This window comes from Mus musculus, chromosome 10 (assembly GCF_000001635.26).
Source record: "Mus musculus strain C57BL/6J chromosome 10, GRCm38.p6 C57BL/6J".
In the NCBI taxonomy this organism is placed as follows: domain Eukaryota; kingdom Metazoa; phylum Chordata; class Mammalia; order Rodentia; family Muridae; genus Mus; species Mus musculus.
This window is the reverse complement of record NC_000076.6, coordinates 88789926-88802283: the sequence shown is the minus strand read 5'-3', so window position 1 is coordinate 88802283 and position 12358 is coordinate 88789926. Positions and strand designations below refer to the sequence as shown.

The following is a 12358-nucleotide window of genomic DNA, read 5'->3' as shown; positions in this document are numbered from 1 at the left end:
TAATTCACAACATGCCTTTCCATTCATAATCCTTCCCATAGTAATCTCATTCAGTTCTCACAGCAAAGTGTGGGCAGCGTTAGTCCCTTTTTAGCAATGACTCCTTTCGAGGGAGGATACTATGTCTGGTTTAAAGCCAATATTCTTCACCAAATTTTTCACGGCTGCAGGATATTGGCTTTGCCTTTGGAAAATCTATCATGGACTCATTAGGAGCAAGCTGAGAAAGGCATTCCTCTTTCTTTCATGTAGGATCATTCTTTGCTGGTGTGATTATTAGTGTTCTCTACATTTCATTTGGAATGGGGATTACAGCCAGAGCATGTATCTATATCCCACTCCCAAATTTAAAAAAATAAATAAAATAAAAATCTACCGTTCTCCATAGTGTCTAGCCCGGAGAATGTAGTATTGGTAATGATGAATGCTGTGTAGAAGCTGAGAAAGCTTTAGGACCTGAGTCTGGGACCCCTGAAGTCTCTGAGAGCACGGGTTCAAGGACTCAGACATCTAATGGTGGCACATGCCTTTAGTCGTGGGATTTGAAAGGCAGGGACTGGCAGATCTCTGTGATCTTGAACCAGCCTAGTTTACATTGTGAGTTCCAGGACAGCTAGAGCTATACAAAGAGATACCACCCCCACCCCCAAAAAGCAAGAAAGAATGAACTGGGGCATCAGCAATTATAGGAGGTTTCAGCCACCATTCCTACAACTTGGGATTTTTAGTTTTGTTTTGTTGTTGTTGTCATTGTCGTTGTTGTCCTTTAGTGTCTACACTTTATTAATGTATGATGCTTTGGGTCATGGTAGTGTTTATGATGGAATTTTGTTCCCAGTTGGATTTAGACTTTGTGAGCAAACATCTGGGATAAGCTTGCATACTGTTTTCTAATGAGTATGAGTAAGATTTTAGGAGCTGGAAAAATTTATTTCACACTGACTTCTGAGTTAATACCAAGAACCTTCCCTTGTAAATGCAAGCGTCTTCCCAAACCCCACTTTCTCCAAGGGTCATGCACATTTGAGCACTTCTCTCCTTCTCCTGCAGCCTGTCACATGCTTACTAAACCACTCTCTTGGACCTGCAGGTGCCACTCCGTTATCTGTTAGGTATGCTGTATGTCAACTTCAGTGCCCTCTGGGACCCTGTTATTGAGCTCATAAGGTAAGCATGGGCTGAGTGGATGGGGTCGTTCACTTTAACTGATGCAGAATGATGGGGCCAGGGCCAGACCTGTGTTCCATGTAGGTGTGTTTTAAGTTTCCTTTGTGAAACAACATGAGAAAGAAAAATAGAGATTCTCTCTAGTACCTGTTTTTCAGTAGGCTAGCTATACAAATATTTCAGTGCACTTAAATGACTGGAGGGTTTTCTTTTTACTTTATGATACTGTTTATATGATCAAAAGATATATTGTGATAATTACATATTTTTATTTTTACATAATAAATCACTGAACCATACTTTAAAAATAAGAACTTTTCAAAATCCTAGCTGTCTAGCATACTACCACACACACCTTTAACTCAAACAAATTATTTTAATAGTCACAAAATAGCGTATGCTGTGGCTGAGATAAAGAAATCAGTCCTTTTACAGATGTTTGTCCTTGACGCTTTACTCTGGCTTTTGTCAGACTGGAAACATGTCATATGTCATGCCTTTCCCGATCTTATTAGTTCTTACTTGACAGAAGCAGAATAAACAAATCCCTCTTCAATTTTGAACCAATTTGCCTGCTTTTTACTTCCTTTCAGAGCAATCAAACAAGGATAGTGAAAATAAATGGCTTTTGACTTCAATTGGCTTTTTGGGGGCAGTTGGGGGAGCCTTCAAAAGATAGGAAGTGACATGTGTGTAATCAATGGTCCATTATCACAATGTTGGCTCCTGAGTCACGGAATGCTTCTAAAGTCTCCCTCCCTATAGTGGCTAGGCTATTTTATTGTTGGGGACTGTTTTCCATGTGCAGTACACACTGTGCATAACCAGAGTCAGACCTAGTGTAAATTTTGTGTTCATTAGTGGGAGGCAGGTGTGCTGATGCACACTTGTAGTCCCAGGATTCAGGAGATTAAGGCAAGGAGCTTCACAAATTTGAGGCTGAGCGACGAAGCTATATGTCTCAGGAAAGAGGAGGATGAAGGAGAAGGGAATGAGAAGAAAGATGAGGGATGGAAGATTAATAGAGAAAACATAAGAATGTTATTGTAGGGGCTTTAGACTGTAAAAAGAAAACAAAAACAAAAATAACTCTACATGATTGATTCATTTCGTGTGTCAGTATGCAGTTCTGAAAAGTGAGACAGATTCTAAATATGTATTCCTGGCTTGCCTTGAACTGGCTATGATGACAAAGCTGGCTTTGAACTAACACAGATCTCTCTACCTCACAAGTGGTGACATTGGAAGCATGTGCCACTACACCCAGTTGAAAAGCATATAGATAGTCAAATTTGAATTAGGTGCAGAGAAGTATATATTTTTTAACTAACTGTAGTGCAGCAGTTATTGTCTTTCAGGCAACTTTCTTTCCTTAATGGGCCCTCCCTCACATACAATCCTTCTTAGCCTTGTCAACCTGACGTAGTCCAGAGTCACCTGCAGAGAGAGTCAGTGAGTCAGTTTCTGTATTGGGCTTGTCTGAGGACTTGTCCTGACTGGTTGTTAGTGGGAGCACCCAGCCCTGTGGGAAGCACAGTCCCTAAGGCAGGTGCACCCAAGCCTGGGAGTAAGGCAGCACGCAGTGCTCCTCCACGCTCTCAGCGCTCCTCCGTGCTCTCAGCGCTCCTCCATGCCCTCTGCCTCTCACTTCCTCCTCTGAGGAGACAGTGAGTAGTAAGCTGGAAGTGTAAGTCAGTAAACATTTCCCTCCCAAGTTGCTTTTGGCTATGGCGTTTGCTACAGCAACAGAGAGGAAAAGGTGAAAGCAAAAGGTTCCATTTTTTTTTTTTACTGTGTTTTTAACATTAGTCTCCCTCACTGGATATGGTAGTTCATGCCAAGCACTCGGTGGTGGGGCCAGCAGATTGTCTGACAGTTTGGGACATCAAAATGGGTTCTAGACTAGCTTAGACTTCAGAGGGAGGCTTATTCCACGTATCATCAACAGAACTAAATCGTCCACGTGTATCGACTTACATTTGAAAGCTCTCCTGCAGTCATTTATGAAAATAGTGTGTGTGCTGTCAAGGTGGTTCAATAGGGGAAAGCTGTCACTGCAAAAGTCTGACGGCCTGAGTTCAGTCCTTGCATCCTGCAGTAGAAGGAGAGAACTAGCTCCCCAAATAACCTGACGACTATTCTCTGCACAGACACTGGACCATGTATGCCCCCACTCGTTCAGGCACATCATATGCATGATCGAATAACGAGAAATAAAATTCGTAGTCTGTGCAATGTAGGCAGTGTACAAACAACAGATTTAACCGTAGTTGATTGTTTTACATTTTTCTACTGGGATATTTCACACTTAAGACCATGCTGTATCGTGTATTTTATGATCTTTTTCTCTTAGTTCTCATGCCTATGGAATGGAAAACAAGCAATTCTGGAATGTCTGCTATGAACATCTAGAAAAGGCAGCTTCCCATGCCGGTATGAACAGGAATCTTGGAGGGCTGGGACACCGTATTTATTTGTTTAGTTTGATAAAGTTCTGAGATGGTGCTGTTCTCTTTGTGTTACTAGAAAGCACACATCCTGTCTTAAGGCCAAGCAGTGGTCTACAGGCTTGAGAGTGACACTTTTCTATTGCAGAGAAAGAACTTCACAAGGATGTGAGGGATGAAGAGTCTACAGGAGATGAAAGTTGGGAGCAAACCCAGGAAGGAGACGTTGGGGATCTTTACCAGCAGCAGTTAGCATTGAAAACCGACTGTCGGGAGCGACTGGACCACACCAACTTCCGATTCTTGCTTTGGAGAGCTTTGGCCAAATTCCCAGAGCGAGTAGAGCCACGGTCCAGGGAACTCTCCCCTCTTTTCCTGAGATTCATCAAGTAAGGGCTAGGACTCTACCCCTGGCACAGTGTAAAAGCGAGGTATCAGCCTCCTTACTGGCTGGGCATTTTGAATTTTTTGTCATGTTTCAAACCATTATCATGTCTGCAAAGCACTTCCTCCCTCAGGCAAATACTAAACCAGTTTTGTTCACCATTTAGTTATATATGAATCAACATACAAATAATGCTAATAAAAATAGGTCAGGTTACCACAAAGGAGGGGCCATGCTGAGTTTGGTCAGTATACAAAGGCCTTGCTCTTTCTTTCCCTGTTCATTGTTTTCGTACTTGCCTGGGAGTGACATAACCATGTCTGCTGTTCGAGTCTCAATGCTAAGGGATGTACTCTTGAAGAATAGTAAGAGCTCCTGAAGCCTTGTTTTGTTTTGAGTGTGTAAGTCTGAGAGTCTTGAGTGCTTTGAACGGATTGCTTTGAAAGGATGTGTTGTGTAAAACAGAACTAAATAATAAGTTCTAGTGTGCTTTGTCACATGGGAAGGAGGTATGGGGTTAGATTGAGTAGGACATAAGCCACAGCATGTTGAGCTTGTCCAGGGAACAGAAAGGAGATTTGGGTGACCAGTTTAGAATGATCCAAGGAGAGATTCAGTAGAGGTCAGAGCAGGAAGTTAGTCCTGGCCTTGTGGGAGTGAGGTGTTTGGCCTTCATTGTCAGGGAAGAGGGCTGTTTAAGCAGAAACATGAGGACTTGCAAATGTTGGCCACATCTGGAGCACAGCTTCTCTGTGCTCTCAGGGAACACTCCCTAGAAGATTTCACCTGTGATACTGGTCTCCTTAATCACCTGTAATTTCTCAGCTCCAGCTAACCAACATCAATTGTCCTAGTAACACAAAGGTTCCACTTCAGTGGTGGCTGGCCTCTTGGTAATTGTGTCTGATTCTTCAGTTCCAGCTGACCAGAACCACAGAATCTCAATTCAAAATAGCAACAGCCCTGAGAGAGTCGTTAAATTTTCCTCTGAAACTTCACAAGTTAGACCTCCGTCTTCTGCACTACTCTGAACAGTATCTTTCGAGCTCTTAAGAACTTCCTTCTGAGCTCTAAACACTCAATGGCTTTTCTAGTCCAAAGTTCCAAAGTCCTTCCCAAAACATGTCACAGCAATAGCCCCACACTCCTGGTACCAGCTTCTGTCTTGTTGACACAAAGCCACTCCCTTATAAAAAAGAGCTGTCTGGCTTTTCTCTTGAGTTGTGTAGGAGGTCGTAGAGGAAATGGCTGCTGTTTAGCAAAGTAGCTAGGGCTGTGCCTGGGAAAGCTGAGTTTGGTGTTCATAGACTATAAATGTCCCACTGTAATAACCTTCAGTATCATCACCCTTTTATTTAAGGACAAAGAGCTTTCTGTAAGGATGCTATGGAGTATAGGAGCAGAAACAGGAGCCTGTAGTAGAAGCGGGTCATCTATATTAGAGGAAGGCCTCCGTGCTTTAACAAAACCTGGTACTAATGTTTAAGAATAGGGGGCACATTTTGTTTTATGTGCTTTTGGGTACTTGTTATTAAAAAACAACAACAACAACAACAACTTTCCCCATATGACTGAAAGGCAGCATTGCTTTTCTCTTTTCCCTGGTAGTCTCCTAGTGTAGGCCTTTTATCTTTAACCCACTTTTCCATTGAGTCCTGTAAGCATGAGAAACGGAAGTCTAGGTGCATCTTTTTGCACATGGGTATCCCTCTACCACTTCCTGAAAAGACTACCCTTTCTCCAGAGTTCTCAGCTCATTGGCTATTAAAAGCCCATCAGCTGGCTGTGTACCTGTTTTCATGCTAGGATGATACTGTTTTGATCAAGCAGCTTTTTAGTTTGTTAGGAAATAAGATAATGTTTCTGACTTTGTTACATTTTGCTTACTATTGCTTTGACTATTTAAGTTTGTAATTTTATATTTTTGAAAGGACATTGACAAAGTAAGAAAGAAATACAGTCCTAATATTTTTAAAGATTTATTTATTATTTTATGTATTACATATGAGCACACTGTAGCTGGCTTCAGACACACCAGAAAAGGGCATTGAATCCCATTAGTGAGCCACCATGTGGTTGCTGGGAATTGAACTCAGAACCTCTGGAAGAGCAGTCACTGCTCTTAACCGCTGAGCCAACTCTACAGCCCTCAGTCCTAATATTTTACATTAATCTTTCAATATAGTCCACTTCTGACCAGAGATAAGGCCGATTTCACTTCAGCACATAGTAGACATTTCAAATCTTTTCAACAATGAAGTAATATAGCAGACTACCTTCTACTGATAGTGATTGACTTGTCAGTGAGACAGACTGAAGGAAAGAGAATACTAGTGTAGGACTGGACAAATGACTCAGTGGTTAAGAGCCCTGGCTGCTCTTGTAAAGACCGAAGTACAGTTCCCAGCACCTACGTGGTGGTTGACAGCCATCTGTAACTTCAGCCCAGGGGATCCAATGTCCTTTTCTGCTGACCTCTGTTGGTACCAAACACGTATCTGGTGCACAGACATAACATGCAGGCAAAGCACCCAGCACATAGAGTAAAATAAGAGAGAGAGAGAGAGAGAGAGATAGAGAGAGTGTGTGTGTGTGTGTGTGTGTGTGTGTGTGTGTGTGTGTGTGTGTGTGTGTGTTCGTTCGTTCGTTCCAGTGTGCCATAGGTACCTTTCTGATGCACACACTCCTCACTGTTGCTCTCACCTACGTCCTCTTACAGCAATGAGTATTATCCAGCAGATCTGCAAGTTGCTCCTACTCAGGATCTACGCAAAAAAGGTCGAGGAGCAGTGGCTGAGGAGGAGGAGGAGGAAGAACCTGCTGCTGGGGAGGATGAGGAACTGGAGGAAGAGGCCGTGCCCACAGAGGACGCGCCCCAGAAGAAAAAGACGAGAAGGGCTGCAGCAAAGTGAGTTCCCCACCACAGGCTGAGCATGGAGCTGTGCTTGTGGGGAGAGCAGTACAGTCCTTCCTGTCTGCCTGGGAAATGGCTTCATGAAAGATGGACTCCTCAGATAATTATTGATATACTGTCCTGAGATTCTCTGGACAGTTTTGTCAGTCTTTGGAGATTCTTACTCTGAAACATGCTGGTGCCAGGCATTGAGAACTGTCTGTGGTGTTCTGTGACATCAAAGAGAAAGGCAGACAGACCCAGAATGATACAAGTGACATTGATGGGGATCTGCTGGTATTGATGCTACCCAGGAACGCACTTCTGTCGGTGTGGCCCAGTCAGTTGCATGTTGCTATCTTGGATCTCTCTGCCCTTTTCTTTAGTCTCTTGGCCACCGTGAAGATTGCTGCTTTGTTTTGGAACAATTGCTGACTAACTTTCTTGTGTCACCACAGAATCTGAGTACATGAGGAACTGTTGACGTGGCTCTTTTTTGTCATGGTTCCTTTACAGATGAGAGCATTGCAGGCTAGGGCGCTGTGTTGTGCAGCAGGGAAGAGGCAGCAGAGCCTCTGGTCAGCACCTCCCTTTGCCTCCGACTTGGCTCCTGCTTGTTACCTGTGCTACAGTGTCTTCCAGTTCCCTTGGTTATTCATTTACCTAAAGTGTTCCAAACTATAAAAAAGGAACCAAGGGGCGGGCGGAGGGCTGCTTTTAGGGGCTCTTTGAGCTTACCTGAAGATTGTTTAGATTGAGGGTATGATCGGCCAGGCTGGCGCTGCCCTTAAATTAGATCTCACTTGTGTGTTTCAACACTAGCCATTTATAGATTTATCCATTTGATAGCTCACCAGTGCTCTTTGCTAAGTGCAGGGCTGCAAAGATGAACTGCAAACACCTACAATGTCAGTGTGTGTCAAATCGCTGGTCAGATTATGTTTATGGGGTTTCTGGAAGCACTGTAAAGAATTATTTCCTTCTACCACAAAGACTGAGACAAAGACTGGGGGAAGACCTTTTACAGAGGGAAGGATACCTTTGCTGCTGACAGACGAAAGACTGGCTGATGCCAGTGTTAGAGAGGGAAGGACCTGTCAGCCAGTGGAAAGAGTGTTCAAAGGCCCAGGAAGGGTCACAGCCAAGCTGTATGTAACTTTAGTTCCTTGTTCTTCTCTCCTCGGTTTCCATCATCATAATCCCTAACAAAAGATTACTTCGAGCTATGTGTTTGCTGAATAAATGAATGAGCCATTTATCCAGTCACACCGTGGCCTTTTTCACCCCTGGACCTGCACACACACTCTTTCCCAATGCCCTGGCCTCAATTCTACCCACTGAGAGAATCTGTTCATACTTGAAGGTGTACTTGTAGTTCTTCACTGAACTTATCTTAGGTGGCTTCACACTCTCATAACTGACCATAACTTGTATCATGGAACCCCTGCTTGCTTTGGATTCTAGCTCCTTAAAGCTCTTTCTTATGAAAATCATAAGGTGCTTTCACAATCTGTAGGGGTTCAAGTGGCATTCTCATTATTATCTGCCTTCCTCCTGGTCCATTGAAGTGTTCTTAAGGAACTTGTCTAAAAACACTGAAAGTGGAGAGTTGCTTGGCCTGTAGCTCAGTAGGCAGAGTGCTTGCCTGGCATGCATGTGGCTCTGTGCTCAGGCAGCATTCTATGAGCATTCTATGAGTAGTTCAGGAACAGAAAGAAAGAAGAAAAAGAGAAATTCTGTAAGGATTCATCTACTTCCCATACCCAAACCTAGAACATTGCTATCAGGTTCCATCATTGAAAATGGGAATAAATTGTGTTGGCTATGTGGTACACGTGCACACACACAGACACACACACACACACACACACACACACACACACACCCCTACCTTTAATCACAGCACTTAGAAGGTAGATGCAAGCAAATCTCTGAGTTCAAAGCCGCCTGATGATGTGCATAGCAAGTTCCAGGCAAACCAGCCCTACATAGTCAGTCCATGAGACCCTGAAGAGTAGGAAGAGGGAAGGTGAGTGGATGAACTGATAACGAGGCCCTCAGTGCTATCTCAGTGTATGAGTAGACCGATGCTTCCAGTGACTAACCTTGCTTGCTAGAGTCCGTGTACTAGGGAATCAGGTGGGCAAATGAGGTAGACACGCTTCTCTATCTGCTTCAGTAGATGATGTGTTTGTTCTGGGCAGTCCTATCGGCCTCCTACCTCTCCATCCCAGAGCCTTTCTGGATGTTTTGTCAGTTGTGCAAATAAGAGCCATTGTCACCTAAACCCGGTTGTATGGCATCCGTGTTTATGTTCTGTGAGCAAGAGGCAGGTGAATTCTGCCACTTCCTTGCCTGACTCGTGAAACCTCACAAAAGAATAAGTCCCCAAACCATCCCTGCTTACCTGCTGAAAGCCTACTGTTTTCTCCACCTGCTGTCCAGTTTTGGTTTAGCTAAGCCTTTCTACCACATCCTGAGGGTTTACTGTGGTGCAAAGCCTGGATTGTGGGGCACCGCCGCCTGAGATTTGAAGTTTCCAGAAAATAATCTTTCTAAGCATTAAAAATTTTGCTTGGGTGATAACAACAGACTTACGGGTGGACTGTTTGGAATACTTGTCAGAAGATAAAGTGGTGGGAAATGTTATTTCAAGATGGTCTCTATTATTTACTTCTACAATGACCTCTCTTTTTGTTTAGGCAGCTAATTGCTCATTTACAAGTCTTCTCTAAGTTCTCAAACCCACGGGCCTTATATCTAGAATCCAAGTTGTACGAGTTGTATCTTCAGGTAAGCCAAATAAATTCTGTGTGCTTTGACCTCTCAACTCTTCTCACATTTTCTTTACCAGAGCAACCTGAGTTTTCGGCAGTCGTGGATAGGGCCCATCTCTAGATTTTAAGTACTACTATGTTAATAGGCTCACACATTAGAAAGTCATCTTCATGTATAATTTTAGCTTGTACTAGTTTAGTTGACTCTGGAGTCGGCTTCAGTGCGGAGTGACTGACACTGAGCAGCTGTATTAGAAGAACGGTAAAGTCATGGTTACATCATAGGGAAAGGCTGACTGCTGCCTTTCCTTCATGGTAAGTCAGCCATGCTGGGGACTCGTGTTTCTGAATCCACTCAGTAGAATGAGATCGGGTATGTGAAAATGGTTGTTAGCTGTAATTATAATGTATATCCCCAATTCCAAAAAAGATGACTGGGAAATACAATGCCCTGAGGAAGTGAACTTTCTCATATGTGGACAGTCTTTTAGAGGAACTTAAACTGCTCAGCAGACTGGCCTTAGACGTCTCTGACCATAGGAATAGTATTTTAAACTTACTAACCAGAGCTACCGCAGCCAAATCCTCTCTTGACATTTGCTGACTAATAACTATATTGTATATTAACTGTATAGTATATTAACTGTATAGTATAGAATGTCCTTGTCACAGGGCCAGCACAGTTGGTTAAAATCAAGGCTCACACAGAGAATTCAGGTCAGAGTTTCATTTTCTTTCTTCTTTTTTTTTAAGGTAGACTCTTACTATTTGGTTAGTTAAATTTCTATTTCATGGTTTGTATATGTATTACTTCATTAACTTATTCTGTAAAATGTCATTTCTAGTTATTGCTGCACCAAGATCAAGCTGTGCAAAAGATAACCTTGGACTGCATAATGACGTATAGACATCCTCATATCCTCCCTTACAGGTGAGCAACATAAGCTAGAGAAACATCACCTTTTACGTAGAGCCGCTTCTGAAATAATGTCTCACAGGCCTAAGAAGCCCCCTCTTCCAAAGTAACCATAACTGTTTCCAGGCAAGAAATGAAAGCCTCAAGTGTATTTGTGGAATTATTGTCTGCAGATAAGAAAATGGAAAAGAGATTATTAGTTTTAAAAATATGTCTTAGAAAGTAGTAACATTTCTCTGTCCTTGTTACCATAATTCCATAAAACCTTTGCGAAGGTGCTGCCTGAGAGGAAAAGCTTCTGTGCCGTGTGCTCCTAAACATCAGGTTAGGGGCCAACTCTCATCCCTTCCGAGCCATTTACCTCTTGCAACTTACAGACATTTTGTGAGGATTGTCCTTCCGGGTGTGGGCTTCAGTATGAACTACTTACTAGGAATTTTAGCTGTACTTGTACACACTGCTCTTTCCATCGTTGGCAAGTGCCCTGCACTGAGCTACAGGTTGTGCTGTGTCTTTTGAAAGGGAAAACTTACAAAGGCTGCTGGACGACAGGAGCTTTAAGGAAGAGATCGTGCATTTCAACATCTCAGAAGATAACACGGTAGTGAAAGCGGCCCACCGGGCAGACTTGTTTCCGATTCTGATGAGGTATGTATACTGCTTAAAAATGTAAATTAAAACACGGTTCTGATACAGTCATGATTCTTTTCAGCAATTGTAATGGAAACATTTCATTGTTTCTGCTTTCTGTTTGTTTAAATGGGGTCTCCTTAGCTCAGGCTGGCCTCAGACTCTGTGTAGCTGAGGATGAACTTGAACTCTTGTTGAGGCGTGCATCACCATGCTTAGTTCTATGCAGTCTGGGGATCGAACCCAGGGCTTTGTGTGTGCTGGGCAAGTACTCCGCCTGCTGAGCCATATCTCTACCCCTGCTTTTTCTCTTTTTTACCTGGATCTTTTGGACATTGGCTCCAGACTGTACTCGGAGTCTTCATAGACACATAATTGGAGAAAATGGTGAAGACAAAATAGGCTTATTTTCTATAGTGCCCTTTGAATGTTGGCTCTGCGTATGGACTGTTTTACTGGTCTGTGCTGAAGTAGGAGGCTGTGTGAGGTACTCCTGCTGCACACTGGTTATCTCAGAGTAATGCTTATGTGTATGAGCTGCAAGCTAAACTAGCTGCGCCCTTTTTTTCATGCAACACCATTTTTATTTGAAAGCCTAGATAATGAAGTATCTTTCAGTTTAAACTTGGCTGTTTCACAGGAATTTCCTTAGCAATGCAGTGAATTTGACAATTCAAAGGAAACAAATGACAGAATTTGTTTCAAGTTACTAATTTAACAGTCAAATGAAAATTAGGATTTTGGAAAACTTATGTCTGTTCCTGTGAGCTTACTTACTCCCCAGTTACTTGAAAACATGTGAGATGGTTAATAGTACTTTTAAAAAGTCTCAAAAAACCAAAACCATAAATAAATAAATAAATAAATAAATAAATAAATAAAAAGTTGATTAATACACCTCTTCTTTGGAAAACTTATGTCTGTTCCTGTGAGCTTACTTACTCCCCAGTTACTTGAAAACATGTGAGATGGTTAATAGTACTTTTAAAAAGTCTCAAAAAACCAAAACCATAAATAAATAAATAAATAAATAAATAAATAAATAAATAAAAAGTTGATTAATACACCTCTTCTTTTGGTTTACAGTGAGATGTGTCAGCCTTTGACATTTCTACATGATTTGTTCTGCCATTGCTTTCCAAG

General features: G+C 42.4%; 1 protein-coding gene across 1 annotated transcript in view; it reads left to right on the top strand.

Annotated features, from left to right (window-relative positions):
* Positions 1–12358, top strand: part of Utp20 (UTP20 small subunit processome component) — an 80208-nt gene that overhangs the window by 24531 nt on the left and 43319 nt on the right. Inside the window, exons 19-25 of the mRNA NM_175158.3 lie at positions 1091–1167; positions 3521–3600; positions 3763–4003; positions 6719–6907; positions 9595–9685; positions 10515–10600; positions 11108–11233. Coding sequence (NP_780367.2) covers positions 1091–1167; positions 3521–3600; positions 3763–4003; positions 6719–6907; positions 9595–9685; positions 10515–10600; positions 11108–11233 — 890 coding nt within the window. The remainder of the gene's footprint in view (positions 1–1090; positions 1168–3520; positions 3601–3762; positions 4004–6718; positions 6908–9594; positions 9686–10514; positions 10601–11107; positions 11234–12358) is intronic.